We start from the raw sequence: 22,802 nt of genomic DNA, 5'->3' as shown, positions 1-22,802 counted from the left end.
ACACACACACACACACACACACACACACACACACACACACACACACACACACTGACACAATGACTGAAGGCTGATGCACATTATAGAAGCTATGACGTTATATAATAGGACCTCTATTTGACATTTGTGCTGTGTTTCAGACAGAGCCAGGGCTCCAGCTACCTGCCACCAGGTGACCTAGGACACGTTGACCAGCTCCCCCCAGACAGCCACTATTCCACCAGGGGCTTGTACACTGAAGACCTCCCCTTCTCTGCCAGGCCACGACCAGTAGGGGGCACCACAGGTACGCGCACACACACACACACACACACACACACACACACACACACACACACACACACACACACAGCTCAACAGTCACTGGATGTATGTGTGTCTAACCCAGACTACTCACCTCTCTCCCATGAGCCTGTCAGCCTCAAACAGCCTAGTCTCTATTGAATTATTAAAGAGTCTGGGTCTTGGTGTGCTGTGAGAGTTACACTAATATAAATGGACTCTGCCTTATGGAGTGCTGCTGCTGCACAGAGATGTTAACTGAAGGAACTGCATCAAAGTGTATTACAAGCCAGTGAGGATTAAATGTCAGATATGCCTGAGGGTTGATATGTATATTTTTCTGTGTGCTCGTGTGTGTGTACGTGCATCTGTTTGTAGGTGCCCCGCTCCATCACCAGACCCAGATGGGTCTTGGGAGCCGGATCAACGGGGGGTACCCGGCGGGGAGCAGGGCCCCTCCAGGTCAGACTGGAGGTTCAGGGTGGGGACCGTACGCTGACGATGACTACAGACCCACCAGAGACCCTGTGAGTCCTGCTCTGACTTCACATCGCCTTATGAGACTTACTGTACCTCCGTTTTTAATCCTTTCATCCTCCCGCTAGCCTCTCTAGATCTACAAATGTACTGTACAATGGCATGCTCTTGTTCTTCTAGACTCTATGCTGCTGCATATCAGTTTGAGTTCTGTAGTTATGGATGTTGGTTCACTGTACAGATGTAGGTTCTTAATTTGATCACCCTGTTGCAGGAGAACTTGCCTGCAACCCAGGAAATGGAAAACGTGTAGTGTATTTGAGGTTTAAAAAGGCTTCTGGGGCCTCCAGGGTGGCGCAGCGGTCTAAGGCACTGCATCGCCGAGCTAGCTGTGCCACCAGAGATTCTGGTTTCGAGTCCAGGCTCTGTCGCAGCCGGCCGCGACTGAGAGGCCCATGTGGCGGCTCACAATTGGCCTAGCATCGTCCGGGTTAGGGAGGGTTTGGCCGGCAGGGATATCCTTGTCTCGTCGCGCACTAGGGACTCCTGTGGCGGGCCGAGCGCAGTGCACGCTGACCAGGTCGCCAGGTGTATGGTGTTTCCTCCGACACATTGGTGCGGCTGGCTTCCAGGCTGGATGTGCATTGTGTCAAGAAGCAGTGCGGGGGCCTCCAGGGTGGCGCAGTGGTCTAAGGCACTGCATCGCCGTGCTAGCTGTGCCACCAGAGATTCTGGTTTCGAGTCCAGGCTCTGTCGCAGCCGGCCGCGACTGGGAGGCCCATGTGGCGGCTCACAATTGGCCTAGCGTCGACCGGGTTAGGGAGGGTTTGGCCGGCAGGGATATCCTTGTCTCGTCGCGCACTAGGGACTCCTGTGGCGGGCCGAGCGCAGTGCACGCTGACCAGGTCGCCAGGTGTACGGTGTTCCCTCCGACACATTGGTGCGGCTGGCTTCCGGGTTGGATGTGCATTGTGTCAAGAAGCAGTGCGGCTTGGTTGGGTTGTGTTTCGGAGGACGCATGGCTCTCGACCTTCGCCTCTCTCGAGTCCGTACGGGAGTTGCAGCGATGAGACAAGACTGTAACTACTACCAATTGGATACCACGAAAATGGCTCTCCTGTGAAGTCGTGACTTGCGACAAACACCTAGTTTCCTGAAACGGGTCACAAATGTCCAGGAATTATAATCCACATAATATTTAACATTTCCTGTTGCTTCAGGATCATTTTCCTGCTGTAGCAAACTGGTGAAAATTAAGATCCTGCATCTGTAGTTATTTTACCTCCCAGCTGTCAATCTGTAGAGATGAACGTTCCCATGATCTATTGAGAACTGTAGTGAAATAAGCAATGTAAAAACACACACTTTCCTCTTTTTTCCTAAAACTTCTTTCTCTTCCCTTTTTCCTCTTCTTCTTTCCCTCCTTCCCTGTTTGCGTCAGGTTCTTCTGGGCTACCCTGACTACTCCTCCTCCTCTATGTTCCAGATGCCTAGTAGAAGTGCACTAAGGGAGCCCTCATCCCCCCTGGCCCACCTGGACACACACACAACCGGATTTGGCTACCCTCCAGAGGAGTCCTCCTCTCCCCCCAATCACTCCTCTGCTTCCCTCATCAAGGCCATCAGGGAGGAGCTGCTGCGCCTCTCCCAGAAACAGCAAGCCGTGCCCAGCTACCACAGCTGATCACAGATGGCCTCCTCTGGTCCTCACTGAACCTTAACCTCTAATACTACATCCACCAGTCATACCACTGCCCCTGCCTGCCTGCTCCAACCTAGCAATGCTTCCCATGGAAGTTCCGTTGTACAGGAGGAGAAAGACAAGACCGTACTGTCTTAGGGCGGCAGGTAGCCTAGCGGCTAGAGCATTGGGCCAGTAACCGAAAGGTTGCTGGTTCGAATACCCGAGCCAACAAGGTGAAAAATCTGCCGATGTGCCCTTGAGCAAGGCACTTAACCCTAATTTGCTCCAGGGGCGCCGTACTAAAATGGCTGACCCTGGAAAACAACACATTTCACTGCACCTATCTGCTGGGCTGGGTAGAATGAGGAGGTTGTTTCATGTGCCAGCTGGTAGCGTAAGCATGGCTAGAATCATTATATGAATGAACTGTTCTCTAGGCTCTGGATCTTAGCCTCTGGCTTTCTTAACCCAGACTGTCCTATGTCGTACAGTATACTGGACCAAGTGACCCTAGTGGTTAGAGCAAGAAGGTGAATGGTCCCCTGCTCTCCAGCGTTGGCTAAGGTATCTCTGCCCAAGCCTGGCTATAAGGCATCTCTGCCCAAGCCTGGCTATAAGGTATCTCTGCCCAAGCCTGGCTATAAGGTATCTCTGCCCAAGCCTGGCTATAAGGTATCTCTGCCCAAGCCTGGCTATAAGGCATCTCTGCCCAAGCCTGGCTATAAGGCATCTCTGCCCAAGCCTGGCTATAAGGTATCTCTGCCCAAGCCTGGCTATAAGGTATCTCTGCCCAAGCCTGGCTATAACCGCTGATCCTAGCCCAGTTTTTTTATTTGAGGTGTTGTTGCTTTCTTCCTTTTTAAACAGCATTCTAGACTCTCTGTGTGACGATAATAAGCAAAGTGGTTTGATTCTCTCTCTCTCATCCTGCCTTGACATCCTAACAACATTTTACACAACAGTGGGATTTCTCTGCCAGTAGGGCATCTGTCATTTAGGCTCAAAACATTGATACCATGTTACCTTTAACAATGAGGCATCTTACCATTACCATGAGGTATTTATTTGGTTTTTGAAGAGCTTCTTACTTCTCCATCTTCCTTTGGTGCTTCTTTCTACGCTTTGTGTTTTCCGTCATGATATTGATATGCGCAAATCTGTCAAAACACGCCCCAGGTGCAGGATTACATTGTTTTCCGCCACGAGCCACACAATGCCTTGTGTTGTGACAGCGTGAGGGAGTGCAACTGTCTCAATCTACTGTACAGCTAAAATCAGAGTTCAGAGCAGACAACACTAGACACAGACAGACAGAGACCTGCAATAAACATACTGCAGCAACTCCCATGCATAGCTCTACCAATGCAGTAGTGGAACCAGAGATAGTTAATGATAGAGCACTGCTAGGTTTAGTTTGTAACTCGCCCCACTCTACGTGAGCCTTGTTTAGATTTTGTGTTGCTTCAGCACAATGTCCACATGTTTGTCCTAATATATCCAGGTTACTGATGATGCTACCGTATTAATATTAAGACTCTTTAAATACCAATGTATGGTAAACTACACTGAACAAAAATATAAACGCAACATGCAACAATTTCAAAGATTTTAATGAATTACAGTTCTTATAAGGAAATCAGTCAATTGAAATAAATGCATTAGGCCCTAATCTATGGAATTCACATGACTGGGAATACAGATATGCATCTGTTGGTCAAATATACCTTAATAAAAAGGTTGGGGTGTGGATCAGATAACCAGTCAGTATCTGGTGTGACCACCTTTTGCGACCACATCTCCTTCACATAGAGTTGATCAGTCTGTTGATTGTGGCCTGTGGAATGTTGTCCCACTCCTCTTCAATGGCTATGTGAAGTTGCTGGATATTGGCTGTAACTTGAAGAAACTGTCGGACACGCCAATCCAGAGCATCCCAAACATGCTCAATGGATGACATGTCTGGTGAGTATGCAGGCCATGGAAGAACTGGGACATTTTCAGCTTCCATGAATTGTGTACAGATCTTTACGACATGGGGCCGTGCATTATCATGCTGAAACGAGGTGATGACGGTGGATGAATGGCACGACAATTGTGTTCGTTGTCCGTAGCTTATGCCTGCCCATACCATAACCCCACCGCCACCATGGGGCGCTCTTAACAACGTTGACATCAGCAAACAACTAACACACGATGCCATACACGCTGTCTGCTGTCTGCCTGGTACAGTTGAAAGCGGGATTCAGACGTAAAGAGCACACTTCTCCAGCGTGCCAGTGGACATCAAAGGTGAGCATTTGCTCACTGAAGTCGTTAACGGCACCGACCTGCAGTCAGGTCAAGACCCTGGGGAGGATGACAAGCAGGCTGATGAGCTTCCCTGAGATGTTTGACAGTTTGTGTGGAAATTCTTCGGTTTTGCAACCGAAGGTTTCATCAGCTGTCCGGGTGGCTGGTCACAGATGATCCCGCTGGTGAAGAAGCCGGATGTGGAGGTCCTGGGCTGGCGTGGTTACGGTCTGCGGTTGTGAGGCTGGTTGGACGTACTGCCAAATTCTCTAAAACGACAGTGGAGGCAACTTATGGTAGAGAAATGAACATTACATTCTCTGGCAACAGCTCTGGTGGACATTCCTGCAGTCAGCATGCCAATTGCACGCTCCTTCAAAACTTGAGACATCTGTGGCATTGTGTTGTGTGACAAAACTGCACATTTTAGAGTGGCCTTTTATTGTCCCAAGCACAAGGCGCTGTTGAATCAGCTTCTTGATATGCCACACCTGTCAGGTGGATGGATTATCTTGGCAAAGGATAAATGTTCACTAACAGGGATGTAAACTAATTTGTGCACAACATTTTGGAGAAATTAGCTTTTTGTCCATATGGAAATATTTCATTTCAGCTCATGAAACATGGGACCAACACTTTACATGTTGCGTTTATATTTTCGTTCAGTATAGACAGTAGGACCACAGTATTATAGTTTTTCTATGTATATTATACTAAGGTCATTTATTGAGCGCACAGGACCAAATATGTATAATCATTCATTTATGAATTCATTTGTAGCATTTTATCATGTTTTCTGACCGCCAGGCCTAAATCAAAATGATTGACAGGACTGTACTAGGAAATTGGGGTGTATTCTCTATTTGATGAAGTGGATAGATTCGACCACGCATTCTTATCTATTCAATGCACTGTATGCAGATTACTGGGTGCACCTTGGCTTTTCACAGTGAATATCCTTCAGGCCACACCAACTAAAATGTAGTTGAAAGATTCATAGGTCATTCAATGAAAGATTCATAAGGTCAGGTCAATGAAGCATTGTATTGCTCAAGGAAATGCTGTCTTTTCCCTGCTGAAAAACAGGGCCAGTGGTCACACACTGTCAGTCTAGGGGTATTCTTATTTCATTTCCTCCTTTTTCAATGCAGTATTGAAATGTTTTAACGCTGTTCTTTTCCCACCGCATTTTCAGAGTTTGAAAGGAATCTGAAACTCATGTACTGTATTGTAATTGTTCAACGTTTACTGTTCACAGTTAACCTGTCAGCGTGAGATGTTTTGTGTATTTGATGTCATTTTTATTCTTGAATGACCTGCCTCATGTTTTTTGTTCCTCCTCGATGTGTCTTTGTTCAATATTTTTTTTAATTTAATTTTGTTCGATAACATTTTCGACAGAAACTCCCCACACGTTGCTATGCTGTGGGGATTGAAGTTATATTTTATTTAAATGAAATAAAAGAGAAAGTATTGATTTTGGTTGCAGGGTTGAAAGAAAACAGACATTTATTCACTGACTTGGGCAAAGTAATAATATACCAGTGTTGAACATTGTCCCAAATATATCCCAAAGGTTACCGCCATAACACAAAAACAAACCGAGAAAATATGGAACCAAACTGCACCAGCTACTGTAATGTACAGCAGACACACACTAAATACTGTCCCACTGAGCACATACTGGTTGAATCAACATTGTTTCCACGTCATTTCAATGAAATTAGGTTGAACCAACATGGAATAGATGTTGAATGAACGTTTCCAACATGTGCCTTATGGATCCGCCCTCCCTTTGATGGTCTCCCACTAATGTCTACCATCCTGTCTCACACTACCTGCCTATCTGTCTGTCTGTCAGATGGAGTCTTAACCAGGCTCTGTTCACTCCAACAAGCACTGACTGTATGGGATCATAGTACAGTACTGTATGGCATTTTGTAACTACTGTAGTTTGAAGGTTGTTAAAAGGATTTTCTCTCAACAATGGTTCTATTGGTCTTAGCAGGTGATGCTAGTGTAACGGATGTGAAATGGCTAGCTAGTTAGCGGGTACGCGCTAGTAGCATTTCAATCAGTTACGTCACTTGCTCTGAGACTTTAAGTAGGGTTGCCCCTTGCTCTGCAAGAGCCGCGGCCTTTGTGGAGCGATGGGTAACGACCGTGCTTCGTGGGCGACCGTTGTTGATGTGTGCAGAGGGTCCCAGGTTCGCGCCCGTCTCTGGGCGAGGGGACGCCGTAAAGTTATACTGTTACACTACAGTATGTCGTCGTTAAAAAAGCCCAGTGCTTATTTAACACTGTTTCTGGATGTAGTCGAATATATATACCCATGCAGTTGGATTGTAAACTGAGTTACATGAAGTGATTTCACCTCTGGTTGGTGTAATTGGCTTCGATCACAACACTGTACTATACTGTACTGTCCTGTACTCAATGCCTCCACCTGCTGGTATTGTAACCCCACTGCACATCAGATGTCGTTCGTGTGTTTTTTTCCCCCTTTGTGTTTGGCTGTTGTGTCTTGTTATATTGTGAAGGTCATACTTTATGTTGGCTGGCCCAACTATGTTTTACGTGTTTATTTGTTGAGTTGCATGTGTCATTCATGTAAGGCTGTGTGGGGTTTGTTTTCCATTTGTGTTGCCCACGCTGTTCCCGAAAAAAACGATAGCTTTTAAAAACCGATGAAACCGAAGTGCATGTGTCCTAAGTTATTTCATACTGTATTCTAACGCCATGCGTCTTACATGCAACAATGATTAGGAAGCAAAACATATTGCATTCTCACATATCTGCTTATTGTTGTCATTTTTTGTCTCCTGAAAGTAGTTTTGTAAAATTATCATTATTTATTTTGAAGAGCACACCGTTTCTCTGTGTATGATTGTTTATTTATTATTACAGTTTTCTTAGCGGTGCTGTTTCCTCCTAGGGGAGGTCCATCAAATTGTATTTTTCATAGGCTACTGGAATAGTCTGAAGATGAGAAGTACCAGATTCAACCACAGGGTGGTGCCATCTCATAACAAAATACCATGTGGTGAGCTTTGTTCAGTTCTGATCAAAGAGAATGCTCCTCTGTTGCAGGTGAAGTCATCGCTCTTGCGCGACAGGTGAGTGTGTGTGGCATCATTTACCACCGACACTTGAGAATGTACACAATGTTCTCATCCAGCAGTTTTTGACGTTTCACTGTTGAAAAGCGATATCCCCCTGTTTAAATACAGCAAAGTACACACACTGCAAACTTCAAAGAGTAGGGCATTCAAGGAGTTGGTCTGATGGGAATTAGTGATGTCATCGGCCTCCACCCTTACTTGCAGGAACAATAGAGGATGAGTAGACCATTAAATATTTTAGAACATGGCAACAATGAGGAAGTGATGAGAATGGGTTATGTATGAATGGTTGAAAGAGCATAAGGAACTGTAAACTTCAGGCATCATAATGTCATTTTCAACCATAGTGATAAACAATGTAGGTGGAAAACTGCTGAGTTGAATTATAAACAAAATGGTGGTTGTGTTGCAATTAATAGAATTGTCATAAGAGACTTGTGGAATAAGCAACGGTGTCAATTGATGACTGTTTAAAATGTAAGATTGTATACATTGTTACCAATGGAAATACATTCCACTCACTGCTAAGTCAACTCAGGCCTACCATAATGCACTGTTGGTTTACTGTAGGGCAATTCCACATGTTTCATAAACAACAGGTGTAGAATAACTGACATTTTTACTTAATCTATTAATTCAGTTGTGAGTTAATGTAATTAGCTGAGACTAATTTTCACTTTAAAATCTATTCCAAACAAAAACCATTGATTTCAAAGTATACCAAACCATACACTAAGACTACTGTGAATAATTTACACAGCATGACCTTGGGACTATAATGTTCTATCTGTGCAAATCATAGTTCTGAGATATTGAGCATCAAGGGTTTCACATCCCAGATTTCAGAACTGCTCTCTAGTGAATTGTTCTTTCATAAATCATTAAGGTCCTGATCTTGAAGGTACCTAAAGAGTATGAAAATCCTGAGACATTTGTTAATCTGTTTTTTAGGGGTGTGTAATCGCAGATAGAACCTATCTGACACTTCTGAATTAGACATCAAATGTATTTATAAAGCCCTTCGTACATCAGCTAATATCTCGAAGTGCTGTACAGAAACCCATCCTAAAACTCCAAACAGCAAGCAATGCAGGTGTAGAAGCACGGTGGCTAGGAAAAACTCCCTAGAAAGGCTAAAACCTAGGAAGAAAGCTAGAGAGGAACCAGGCTATGAGGGGTGGCCAGTCCTCTTCTGGCTGTGCTGGGTGGAGATTATAACAGAACATGGCCACGATGTTCAAATGTTCATAAATGACCAGCATGGTCAAATAATAATAATCACAGTAGTTATCGAGGGTGTAGCAAGTCAGCACCTCAGGAGTAAATGTCAGTTGGCTTTTCATAGCCGATCATTAAGAGTATCTCTACCGCTCCTGCGGTCTCTAGAGAGTTGAAAACAGCAGGTCTGGGACAGGTAGCACGTCCGGTGGACAGGTCAGGGTTCCATAGCCGCAGGCAGAACAGTTGAAACTGGAACAGCAGCAGGGCCAGGTGGACTGGGGACAGTAAGGAGTCATCATGCCCGGTAGCCATGACGCATGGTCCTAGGGCTCAGGTCCTCCGAGAGAGAGAAAGAAAGAGAGAAGGAGAGAATTAGGGAGAGCATACTTAAATTCACACAGGACACCGGATAAGACAGGAGAAGTACTCCAGATATAACAGACTGACCCTAGCCCCCCGACACATAAACTACTGCAGCATAAATACTGGAGGCTGAGACAGGAGGGGTCAGAAGACACTGTGGCCCCATCCGATGATACCCCCGGACAGGGCCAAACAGGAAGGGTATAACCCCACCCACTTTGCCAAAGCACAGCCCCCGCACCACCAGAGGGATATCTTCAACCACCAACTTACAATCCTGAGACAAGGCCGAGTATAGCCCACAAAGATCTCCGCCACGGCACAAACCAAGGGGGGGCGCCAACCCAGACAGGAAGATCACGTGTTCAGTTTTGAAGAAAACTGTAGCTATTTGAATACATCAATCATAAATAACCCTATTTTACCAAGAAAGAGTCAAAACAGATCATCAAATACGTTAAGAAATGTTTTATAATTATAAGACGAATGACTGTCATCACTGAACAACGATGTGACAGCAACGAATAACTGGGCACAGACGTCTATTCCACGTTGGCTCAATGTAATTTCATTTAAATAAATACGGAAACAATGTTGATTCAAGCAGTGTGTACCCAGTGGGATGTGTTCTGATTGGTCAGTCTGTATTTGTTCAGGCTTGTGATTGGATTGCAGTTCAAATGGGTTTAGGCAGATAGAACTTGCTAATTTTTCTTTTTTCCAAATCAGAACAAGGGGGAGTACTACCAGAGCCCTGCAAAATGACCTCCAGCAGGCCCCAAATGTGCATGTGTCTGCTCAAACGGTCAGAAACACACTCCATGAGGGTAGTATGAGGGCCCGACGTCCACAGGTGGGGGTTGTGCTTACAGCCCAACACCGTGCAGGACGTTTGGCATTTGCCAGAGAACACCAAGATTGGCAAATTCGCCACTGGCGCCCTGTGCTCTTCACAGATGAAAGCAGGTTCACACTGAGCACATGAGCACATGTGACAGACGTGACAGAGTCTGGAGACGCCGTGGAGAACGTTCTGCTGCCTGCAACATCCTCCAGCATGACCGGTTTGGCGGTGGGTCAGTCATGGTGTGGGGTGGCATTTCTTTGTGGGGCCGCACAGCCCTCCATGTGCTCGCCAGAGGTAGCCTGATTGCCATTAGGTACCGAGATGAGATCCTCAGACCCCTTGTGAGACCATATGCTGACACATGCACATTTGTGGCCTGCTGGAGGTCATTTTGTAGGGCTCTGGCAGTGCTCCTCCTTGCACAAAGGCGGACGTAGCGGTCCTGCTGCTGGGTTGTTGCCCTCCTATGGCCTCCTCTACGTCTCCTGATGTACTGGCCTGTCTCCTGGTAGCGCCTCCATGCTCTGGACACTACGCTGACAGACACAGCAAACCTTCTTGCCACAGCTCGCATTGATGTGCCATCCTGGATGAGCTGCACTACCTGAGCCACTTGTGTGGGTTGTAGACTCCGTCTCATGCTACCACTGGAGTGAAAGCACCGCCAGCATTCAAAAGTGACCAAAACATCAGCCAGGAAGCATAGGAACTGAGAAGTGGTCTGTGGTCACCACCTGCAGAACCACTCCTTTATTGGGGGTGTCTTGCTAATTGCCTATCATTTCCACCTTTTGTCTATTCCATTTGCACATCAGCATGTGAAATGTATTGTCAATCAGTTTTGCTTCCTAAGTGGACAGTTTGATTTCACAGAAGTGTGATTGACTTGGAGTTACATTGTGTTGTTTAAGTGTTCCCTTTATTTATTTGAGCAGTGTATATATACAGTTGAAGTCGGAAGTTTACATACACCTCAGCCAAATAAATTTAAACTCAGTTTTTCACAATTTCTGACATTTAATCGTAGTAAAATGACTACTTTATTTTAAGAATGTGAAATGTCAGAATAATAGTAGAGAGAATTCTTTATTTCAGCTTTTATTTCTTTCCCCAGTGGGTCAGACGTTTACATACACTCAATTAGTATTTGGTAGCATTGCCTTTATATTCTTTAATTTGAGTCAAATGTTTCGGGTAGCCTTCCATGAGCTTCCCACAATAAATTGGGTGAATTTTGTCCCATTCCTCCTGCCAGAGCTGGTGTAACTGAGTCAGGTTTGTAGGCCTCTTTGCTCGCACATGCTTTTTCAGTTCTGCCCACAAATTTCTATCGGATTGAGGTCAGGGCTTTGTGATGGTCTCCAATGTGGTCTCCAATACCTTGACTTTGTTGTCCTTAAGCCATTTTGCCACAACTTTGGAATTATGCTTGGGGTCATTGTCCATTTGGAAGACCCATTTGTGACCAAGCATTAACTTCCTGACTGATGTCTTGAGATGTTGCTTCAATATATCCACATAATTTTCCTGCCTCATGATGCCATCTATTTTGTGAAGTGCACCAGTCCCTCCTGCAGCAAAGCACCCCCACAACATGATGCTGCCAGGCCCGTGCTTCATGGTTGGGATGGTGTTCTTCGGCTTGCAAGCCTCACCCTTTTCCTCCAAACATAACGATGGTCATTATGGCCAAACAGATCTATTTTTGTTTCATCAGACCAGAGGACATTTCTCCAAAAAGTACGATCTTTGTCCCCATGTACGGTTGCAAACCACAATCTGTCTTTTTTTATGGCGGTTTTGGAGCAGTGGCTTCTTCCTTGCTGAGTGGCCTTTCAGGTTATGTCGATATAGGACTCGTTTTACTGTGGATATAGATACTCTGTACCGGTTTCCTCCAGCATCTTCCCAAGGTCCTTTGCTGTTGTTCTGGGATTGATCTGCACTTTTCGCACCAAAGTGCGCTCATCTCAAGGAGACGGATTGCGTCTCTTTCCTGAGCGGTGTGATGGCTGCCTGGTCCCTTGGTGTTTATACTTGCTTACTATTGTTTGTACAGATGAACGTGGTACCTTCAGGCATTTGTAAATTGCTCCCAAGGATGAACCAGACTTATGGAGGTCATGGCTGATTTCTTTTGATTTTCCCATGATTTCAAGCAAAGAGGCACTGAGTTTGAAGGTAGGCCTTGAAACACATCCACAGGTACACCTCCAATTGACTCAAATGATGTCAATTAGCCTATCAGAAGCTTCTAAAGCCATGACATAATCGTTGCCAAATGTGTTTCAACAAAGTACTAGGTAAAGGGTCTGAATACTTATGTTAATGCAATATTTAAATGTTTTATTTGTAATAAATTTGCAAAAATTTCTAAAAAACCTATTTTTGCTTTTTACATTATAAAAAAAACAATTTCATACATTTTAGAATGAGCCTGTCACGTAAATAAATATGGAAAAGGTCAAGGGGTCTGTATATGCTACAGCATATTACTTACGGCTAAAAAAGAGCTATGTGCTCTCTTGGGTAAATACTGTAAATGAAACAAGCTCCAGTAGGCTAATCTTTTTCTGTATGAACTATATTACTGTACTGTATTGGTCTCAAACCCTACACCCCAACCCGAGCACTCTGTTCTGCCACCTCAGGTCTCTTGGCCCTCTCGGGTCCTTTAGGTGCCGAGAAAACAAGATTCTCTTGTCTGATGAAACCAAGATTGAACTCTTTGATCTGAATGCCAAGCGTCACATCTGGAGGAAACCTGGCACCATCCCTCAGCATCATGCTAAAGCCTCTGCCAGGTTTGATGGGGAGCATTGCTGCACAGCTATTTTCAGGTCTCTCCTGAGATGTTCGATCGGGTTCAAGTCCTGAAATATTCTCTCTGTACTTTGCTCCATTCATCTTTCCCTCGATCCTGACTAGTCTCCCAGTCCCTGCTGCTGAAAAACATCCCAACAGCATGATGCTGAGGGATGGTGCCATGTTTCCTCCAGATTTGACGCTTGGCATTCAGATCAAAGAGTTCAATCTTGGTTTCATCAGACAAGAGAATCTTGTTTTCTTGGCCCGAGAGTCCTTAGGTGCCTTTTGGCAAACTCCAAGCGTGCTGCTATGTGCCTTTTACTGAGGAGTGGCTTCCGTTTGGCCGCTCTACCATAAAGGCCTGATTGGTGGAGTGATGCAGAGATGATTGTCCTTCTGGAAGGTTCTCCCATCTCCACAGAGGAACTCTGGAACTTCTGTCAGTGACCTCCCTGACCTTCAAAGAGCTCTGTCAGTGACCTCCCAGGGACCTTCAATGTTTCAGAAATGTTTTGGAACCCTTCCCCAGATCTGTGCTTTGACAATCCTGTCTCGGAGCTCTATGGACAATTCCTTCCACGCCATGGCTTGGTTTTTGCCAAAACTGTCAACTGTGGGACCTTATTTAGACAGGGGTGTGCCTTTCCAAATCATGTTCAATCAATTTAATTTGCCACAGGTGGACTCGAATCAAGTTGTAGAAACAGCTCAAGGATGCACCTGAGCTCAATTTAGAGTCTTATAGCAAAGGGTCTAAATACTTATGTAAATAAGGTATTTATGTTTTCGCTTTGTCATTGAGGGGTATTGTGTGTAGATTGACGAGGGGAAAAAACGATTTAGTAAATGTTAGAATAAGGCTGTAATGTAACAAAATGTGGAAAAAGTCAAGGGGCCTGAATACTTTCTGAATGCACTGTATATCATAGGCCTATAGGTGTTATTTGAGCATTTTTGGCATTTGCTCATAAAATGTCTAATGTAGGGCTCATAAAATGTATTTAATGTAGGGCTCATAAAATGTCTAATGTAGGGCTCATAAAATGTCTAATGTAGGGCTCATAAAATGTATTTAATGTAGGGCTCATAAAATGTATCTAATGTAGGGCTCATAAAATGTCTAATGTAGGGCTCATAAAATGTATCTAATGTAGGGCTCATAAAATGTCTAATGTAGGGCTCATAAAATGTATTTAATGTAGGGCTCATAAAATGTCTAATGTAGGGCTCATAAAATGTATTTAATGTAGGGCTCATAAAATGTATCTAATGTAGGGCTCATAAAATGTATCTAATGTAGGGCTCATAAAATGTATCTAATGTAGGGCTTAAAAATTTATCTAATGTAGGGCTCATAAAATGTATCTAATGTAGGGCTCATAAAATGTATCTAATGTAGGGCTCATAAAATGTATCTAATGTAGGGCTCATCAGGCTCAGGCAGCGTCAGGCTTGAATTATTTATCAAAGCTCTAATCAAATCCAGACATAGGCCTACAGTATTTATATGCTTTATAGGATTTTGAACGACACTTCCAGTTTTGGCGGGAAATACCGGGTTACCCGGGAGAAAAGTGAGGATGGAACATTTGTAAAATACCAGGAAAATATTCAATCCTTGCCTGCACCGGGCCAAGCAGTGCGTCTGGAGAACTCAGAGAGAGACTGGGTGGCCACCTGCACTATGGCATCATGCCAGCAGGCTGGAAAACATCATGTAAGCTTTGGAGGGTTGAGGTGAGCTTCTGTGGGGGTGAGACATATACTTGTGAAGTGCTACATTTAGCATACAACTGTCGGGGCCATTTTTCTAAACCGCAAGAATGGACCAAATGGATTAGGACTTTTGAGCGCTTTGGTCAAGCGAATAATCTTCACACATCCACCGAGGAGAAGCAGCTAAACACTCATGTACTGTATGAGCAACGAAGCAGATCACGTTTTGAGGGAGCTGAATCTAAACAAACTCGAGCAACAACAGTATGGACAAGTAATAAACGGATTTCATGCATTCTTTATTGTGAAAAACAACGTGATTTATGAGAGAGCCCGCTTTAACATGCAGAGACGGGGGAAATGAAACAGCCTTATATGCCCTAGATGAACATTGCATCTATGGACTTTTGCACGATGAGCTAATTAGAGACAGGCTAGTCATTCGTCTAGCCGACATGCGTCTGTCAAAGCTGATGGAGCTAGATGAAGATCTTACGCTAGAGAGAGCAGTTGAGATGGCAAGGCAAACTGACGTGAAAAGACAGCAAAGTAGCCTGCGAGGTGATACAGTGATGATAAAAGAGGCTCAGTGGATAGAGTTATGTGGAAAGGCAGCCAGTATCAGTGGAAACAGAAAGCTAGCCGTGGAGATGCTAATGAGAAGAAGCAGTCAGTGTCAACACTGTGGCAAAAGCCCTGGACATCCAAAAGCACAGTGTCCAGCTAAGGAAGTAGTGCCAATCTTGTGAAAAAACATTGACATTACCAACATGTATTTATAACATCAAGAGCAGTAAACGAAGTTCAAGAATAGCATTTTCCTAGTAAAATGACAACAGGAAGTGAGCGGTGAATGATGGATATTCAAGTGATGGACAGGGAATTTGAAATTCAAAATAGACACTGGTGCCGATGTGACTGTTATCCCAGACAATATGTCCAGTCACATTTTTGCAGGAACCAGAAAGCCAGCTCTGCAAGAATGAACAAAACCACTAGGACCGGGAAGAGCGCCGCTGGACGTGATCGGCGTCATAAGTGTGGTTCTACGAAAGGGAGAAAGGGAGACACTGGAGGATGTGTATCTACACACAGCTTTACTAGGCAGACCAGCCATCACAAAGCTTGAGCTAGTTGCTCGACTCGACAGCATTGATTGACAGACAATGAAAGAAAGCTATCCAAAGCTGTGCAGCGGTCTTGGCACAGTACAACAACCATGTACCATCAAGCTGAAAGCAGATGCAGAGCCCTACTCACTCCACGACGGATTCCTCTGACATTGCTACCAAAAGTCAAGAAAGAGCTAGAGCGTATGCAAGGGTTCAAGGTTGTCTCTAGAGTTTAGGAGCCCACAGACTGGTGTGCCGGCCTACCTTCAAAGAAAAACCACTGGCACGCCGACCAAGTCCGATCCTTCAATGAGCTGAAGGAGGAGCTGACATCCACACCCGTGTGAGGCAGATGCATCTTCCTACGGACTAGGAGGAGTGCAGCTCCAGGAGCTGGGCAAGGAATGGAGAACCGTTGTGGAGCAGAGATACACTCAAGTGGAGAAATAATCTCTGGGGCTGACATGGGCATGTGAACAATTCAGAGACTTTCTCATTGGTCAACACTTTCAGTTGAAAACCTCTCCTGAGCCGTCTAACCCTTGGACACCCTTCTCCCACTAATCCAGCACTTCAGGACGAGTCTGATGAGATACTCCCTGGAAAGAGTGTCACGATCGTCTTGACTTGGAAGAGTGGACCAAAACGCAGCGTGTGAAAAATACATTCTCTTTTATTAGAGAGACGAAAAAAGAAAGAAACACACGACCGTGAAGCTATATAAACAAATGGTACTGACCACTACACAATGACACAGACCACTACCCACAAAAGCCTACTGCCTATGGCTGCCTTAAATATGGCTCCCAATCAGAGACAATGAATGACAGCTGTCTCTGATTGAGAACCATTCAGGCAACCATAGACATACCTAGACACCTACACTCAAACACAAACCCATCTACTCTACCTAAACCCCCTATACCATACAACCACCCAAGACGAGACAAAAACACACAAACATCCCCCCTGTCACACCCTGACCTAACCAAACTATTACAGAAAACAAAGATAACAAAGGCCAGGGCTTGACAAAGAGTCTGTCGACCACAGACAGACACTGTCATGTGCACCAGCCAAAGCCAAAGGTACTGCTACAGAAAAAGATCTCATGTAGAGAACAAATATCTATTTGGACGCCATCTTGGAACAGCTTCCAGACACTGTTTCCTACATGGACAATTTGATAGAACAGCTCAAAGCCGACAGTGTGTCAGGAAGAATGGCTTGAGTTCACCGGAGGCGAAGGACCACTGAAACTGTACTGGGCAGAACATGCTTTTCTCACAGTGCACGACGGTCTCCTATTGAATGGAACAATACTTGTCATTTCCTCAGCCTTACGAAACAACGTCCTCAACAAGCTGTATGAGGGTTTTCAAGATGACAATTCCACCAATATTCCCACATCACTTTTGTCGCAGTCAGCAATGACAAAACCTGGTTCAATGCGAAGCTGAAAGGCCTACATTCTGCCAAAGAGGCACATAGGAGTGGCATTAGGAGTGGCAATATGGACCAATACAGAGTGGCACAGCAGCAACTGAATAAGGGGATTAAGGCAGCCAAATAACAATACAAGGAGAGGCTAGAACAACAATTCTCCACCAATGACTGCTTGTCTGTCTGGAAGAGTCTTCGTAAGATCACAAGCTACAAACAAAAGACCCTGCATGTTTCAGACAACCCCCTACTTGTCCCAGGTTGCCGTCCCCCACCCCATGTCATCAGAACAAGAAGTCAACAGGCTTTTTAAGAAACAAGACTGTAGGAAACCTGCAGCCCCAGACCAGGTCTTCACAGCAACACTAAAACACGGTGCTGACCAGCTCTAACCCTTTATTCACGGACATCTTCAATCAATCACTTTAGCTATGCACTATTTTAAATCATCCATCATAGTGCCTTTGCCTAACAAGAAAGTACCCTGGCTGAATGACTACAGACCTGTAGCACTCACTTCAGTCATCATCAAGTCCTTCGAGGGCCTCATCCTATCCCACCTCAAATACATCACTGATGCCCTCCTTGACCCCCTGCTGTATACTTACAGAGCCAACAGGTCTGTTGATGACGCTATCAACATGGGCCTCCACTACATCCTTCAGCACCTTGACAATCCCCAAGGACATACGTGAGGATACTGTGTGTGGACTCTACAGTCAACACCATCATACCACAACTGTTGCAGGAAAAACTTACCCAGATGAACGTAACAAGTCCATCTGTCGGTGGATCACTGATTTCTTGTCAAACAGGACACAGTACGTGAAACTGAGAAAACACCTTTCACACTCCCTATCCCTCAGCACAGGGGCGCCGCAGAGATACGTGCTTTCCCCCCCAATCTTCTCACTCTACACCAATGACTGCACCTCCAACCATTCATCTGTCAAACAACTCAAGTTTGCTGATGACACCACCCTGGTCGGTCTCATCTCGGACGCTGATGAGTCCAAGTACTGAGGTGAGGTTGACCGACTGGTGGCCTGGTGCAGTCGCAACAACCTGGAACTCAACATAGTCCAAATTGTGGATATGGTGGTGGACTTCAGAAAACGTCCCACAACATGTCTCCCCCTCTAGATTGATGGCTCAGCCATTAGCACAGCTGAATCATTCAAATTCATGGGGAACATTTTCTTCCACAACCGCAAGTGGGAAGACAACACTACATCGGTGACCAAGAAGGCTCACTGGAGAATCTTCTGTCTGCGTCAGCTGAAGAAACTCAAACTCTCACGGTCACTACTTGTTTCGGTTCTACACTTCCATCATTGAGTCCATCCTCACCTCTTTAATCATTGTCTGGTTTGAAACCAATAACTAGCCTACGTATATTGTTGCACTCGCTTTGTCTAGGGGTCCTAGGTCTAGTTACATGGTCTTTAACCTGAATGTATGTGTGTATTTATGTGAGAAATCAGGGAGTGAGGACAGTGTTGGATGCTCATGTGCCCAGGGAGACAGCAACCTTACCTTAGGTCCAGGGCCAGCCCTGTCTTGATTTTTTGGGGGTCGGTGAGCTCAAGAGATTATTATGTTCAGATAGTGACGGAAACAAATATATACAAAAATGAAAAAATACAAAAGGCATGCCTAAACTAAAGATTCCAAATTAAGTTGAAAGGCCTTATGGTAAGCAACCGAACCTGCAGCCTCACTGCTGCAAGCCGGGACAACATCCCTTCCTCTGCATATATTCTGCAAATTTCCTCTGTAAGTTGTATATCCTCTCTGTAAATCAGCTTTACTCCAGAGTTGTATGTATTATGTTCACTGTATTTATATTGGATATCCTGTATGTTGACTACAGTATGTTGTCTCTGTGTCTGTACACTGCCTGTACATTGTCTATTGCTGGCAACACCTATTCACTAAGTCAAATTACAGTTATGTGCAAATGTACTTGGTAAATAAAGTGATTCTGATTCTGATGAAATTGAGAGTGGTTACATTTCTCCAGGCCCATCCCTCAGCTTTTTACCAAAACGGAGGCGGGTTGACCACTTGGTTATTGTTTCAAATTCAATGTATTTTTGCAATGTAGAATACTGACTATCATGTCAAATTGACTTTAACACTAAGAAATCACCCTTTAACTTTATCTGAAGCCTTAACACCAGAATACCTCTTTAACACCAGTAGACTTGACCATGACTCTCTTCAGGGAACCTATACCAGTACTGTTGGCCAGTATTCTACTGATTCTCCCCATCAGAGGTTGTGTTGGATCTCTCTCTAATCCCCCACCTAAACTGATCTCCTGGCCCTCCTAAGTCTAGGCCCTAGCTCTACAACACAATGTCCAACTCTTCACAGCGCCGTGGATTACCCTTTTGTTGCTCAGATTGTTTTCTTGGCAATCTGGTTGTGTTAGAAACTGATTGACCAGTACCTGTTGATCAGTACTGATTGACTAGTACTCACATTTCTGACATTATCAAAGTTACAGTAACATACTCAGTGCTTGACTTGGACCGGAATAGCTGCCAGTACTAATTTTGGGTGCCGGTACTGTTTACATTTAGGAGCAGGATCTCCACAATACTTTTGAGCTAATATTCAATAAGATGAATAGAAGCTCAAGCAGTAGAACATTTGAGGTGCCGGTACTCAGATCCAGTAAAACTCCTGCCCAAATCAAGCACTGAACATACTGTCAAGCAGTACATGTGCAATGTAGTCTTGACAACAAATTCACAGTACTAGCACATACAGTAAGATGGCGCCGGAGAAGAAGGAAGACGTTTTACGTGCCCCCAACCGACTGTGTTTTTTTGTTTGTTTATTTGCTTTGTTTGTAACTTATTTTTTTACTTATTGTGTACATAATGTTGCCGCTACCATCACTTCTGTACCGGCAGGACAGAACAGCGGTGTCTCGCAAGACAAGGGTCGGCAGACTATGTGTTTTTGTAAATAACAGCTGGTGCCCAATATCTAAGGAAGTCTCAAGCTATTGCTCGCCTCAGAGTATCTCAAGATAAGCTGTAGACCACACTACCTACCTAGAGAGGTTTCATCTGTAGTTGTTTAAATACCACCACAGTCGGAGGCTGGCACTAAGACTGCATTGAATGAGCTGTACTCTGCCATAAGCAAACAAGAAAACGCTCAACCAGAGGCGGCGCTCCTAGTAGCCGGGGACTGTAACGCAGGGAAACTTAAATCCATTTTACCAAATTCCTATCAGCATGTTAAATGTGCAACCAGAGGGAAAAAAACTCTGGACCACCTTTACACCACACACTGAGACGCGTACAAAGCTTTCCCTCACCCTCCATTTGGAAAATCTGACCATAATTCTATCCTCCTGATTCCTGCTTACAAACAAAATTTAAAGCAGGAAGCACCAGTGAATAGATCAATAAAAAAGTGGTCAGATGAATCAGATGCTAAGCTACAGGACTGGAGCTACAGGTTTTTCTTGCACAGACTGGAATATGTTTCGGGATTCCTCCGATGGCATTGAGGAGTACACCACATCAGTCATAGGCTTCATCAATAAGTGCATGGATGACGTCGTTCCCACAGTGACCGTACGTGCATACCCCAACCAGAAGCCATGAATTACAGGCAGCCTCCACACTGAGTTATGGGCTAGAGCTGCCACTTTCAAGGAGCGGGACTCTAACCCGGAAGCTTATTAGAAATCCCGCTATGTCCTCCGACAAACCATCAAACACGCAAAGCATCAATACAGGACTAAGATCTAATCGTACTACAACGGCTCTGATGCTCGCCGGATGTGGCAGGGCGTGCAAACCATTACAGACTAAAAAGGGAAGCACAGCCGAGAGCTGCCCTTGTACTGTGAGCATGCGCTGACCAGTGTCTTCACTGACATTTTCAACCTCTCCCTGTCTGAGTCTGTAATACCAACATGTTTTAAGTAGACCACCATAGTGCCTGTGCACAAGAACACTAAGGTAACCTGCCTAAATGACTACCGACCCGTAGCACTCACGTCTGTAGCCATGAAGTGCTTCGAAAGGCTCGGCATGGCTCACATCAACACCTTTTTCCCAGAAACCCTAGACCATTCCAATTTGCATACCGCCCCAACCGATCCACATATGATACAATCTCTATTGCACTCCACACTGTCCTTTCCCAACTGGACAAGGGGAACACCTATGTGAGAATGCTATTCATTGACTTCAGCTCGGCATTCAACACCATAGCGCCATCAAAGCTCATCAATAAGCTAAGAACCCTGGGACTAAACACCTCCCTCTGCAACTGAATCCTGGACTTCCTGACGGGCCGCCCCCAGGTGGTGAGGGTAGGTAACAACACATCCGCTACGCTGATCCTCAACATAGGGGCCCCTCAGGGGTGCGTGCTCAGTCCCCTCCTGTGCTCCCTGTACACGCATGACTGCACGGCCAGGCACGACTCCAACACCATCATTAAGTTTGCCGATGACACAACAGTGGTAGGCCTGATCACCGACAACAACGAGACAGCCTATAGGAAGGAGGTCAGAGACCTGGCCGTGTGGTGCAAGGACAGCAACCTCCCCCTCAACGTGATAAAGGCAAAGGAGATGATTGTGGACTACAGGAAAAAGCACGCCCTCATTCTCATCGATGGGGCTGCAGTGGAGCAGGTTGAGAGCTTCAAGTTCCTTGGTGTCCACATCACCAACAAACTAGAATGGTCCAAGCACACCAAGACAGTCGTGAAGAGGGCACAACAAAACCTATTCCCCCTCAGGAGACTGAAAATATTTGGCATGGGTCCTCAGATCCTCAAAAGGTTCTACAGCTGCACCATCGAGAGCATCCTGACTGGTTGCATCACTCCCTGGTATGGCAACTGGTCGGCCTCCGACTGCAAGGCACTACAGAGGGTAGTATGAACGGCCCAGTACATCACTGGGGCCAAGCTTCCTGCCATCCAGGACGTCTATACCAGGCAGTGTCAGAGGAAGGCCCTAAAAATTGTCAAAGACTCCAGCCACCCTAGTCATAGACTGTTCTCTCTGCTACCGCACAGCAAGCGGTACCGGAGCGCCAAGTCTAGGTCCAAGAGGATTCTAAACAGCTTCTACCCCCAAGCCATAAAACTCCTGAACAACTAATCAAATGGCTGCCCAGACTAGCCCTGTCCTCCTGCTGTTCCTGCTCTGGGTCCTGGAGTGGCCTTGAACCCTGTCGTAATCCTGTCTGTCTGTGAGGTGGCCGTGGCCCATAGGAGAAGAAGAGGAGAGCAGGCTGGGTTAATCTGGCCCATGATGGGGTAATTACTTCCACGGTGCTGGGTGGTTGTGGGGATGGAGGGAGGAAGAGGAGGGGGGATAGCTAGAGGTTGCAGCGTAACTGACTGCTCCCTTGTGGGAGGAGTCACCCCTATAGCTAGGCGGATCTTTCCCT

At 45.4% G+C, this 22,802-nt stretch overlaps 1 protein-coding gene across 3 annotated transcripts in view; it reads left to right on the top strand.

Annotated features, from left to right (window-relative positions):
• LOC129866834 (UPF0606 protein KIAA1549-like) overlaps window positions 1–7,430 on the top strand; it is a 97,059-nt gene extending 89,629 nt beyond the window's left edge. For 2 of the 3 annotated variants that reach the window (XM_055939797.1, XM_055939799.1), the window contains 3 exons: window positions 141–286; window positions 661–809; window positions 2,201–7,430. In XM_055939797.1, coding sequence (XP_055795772.1) covers window positions 141–286; window positions 661–809; window positions 2,201–2,443 — 538 coding nt within the window. In that variant the 3' untranslated portion in view covers window positions 2,444–7,430. The remainder of the gene's footprint in view (window positions 1–140; window positions 287–660; window positions 810–2,200) is intronic. The other variant, XM_055939798.1, reaches the window with a different exon arrangement.
• Window positions 7,431–22,802: the final 15,372 nt, after the last annotated feature.

The sequence above is a fragment of the Salvelinus fontinalis genome, chromosome 12 (assembly GCF_029448725.1).
Source record: "Salvelinus fontinalis isolate EN_2023a chromosome 12, ASM2944872v1, whole genome shotgun sequence".
NCBI lineage: Eukaryota > Metazoa > Chordata > Actinopteri > Salmoniformes > Salmonidae > Salvelinus > Salvelinus fontinalis.
This window is presented reverse-complemented; position numbering and strand designations above follow the sequence as displayed.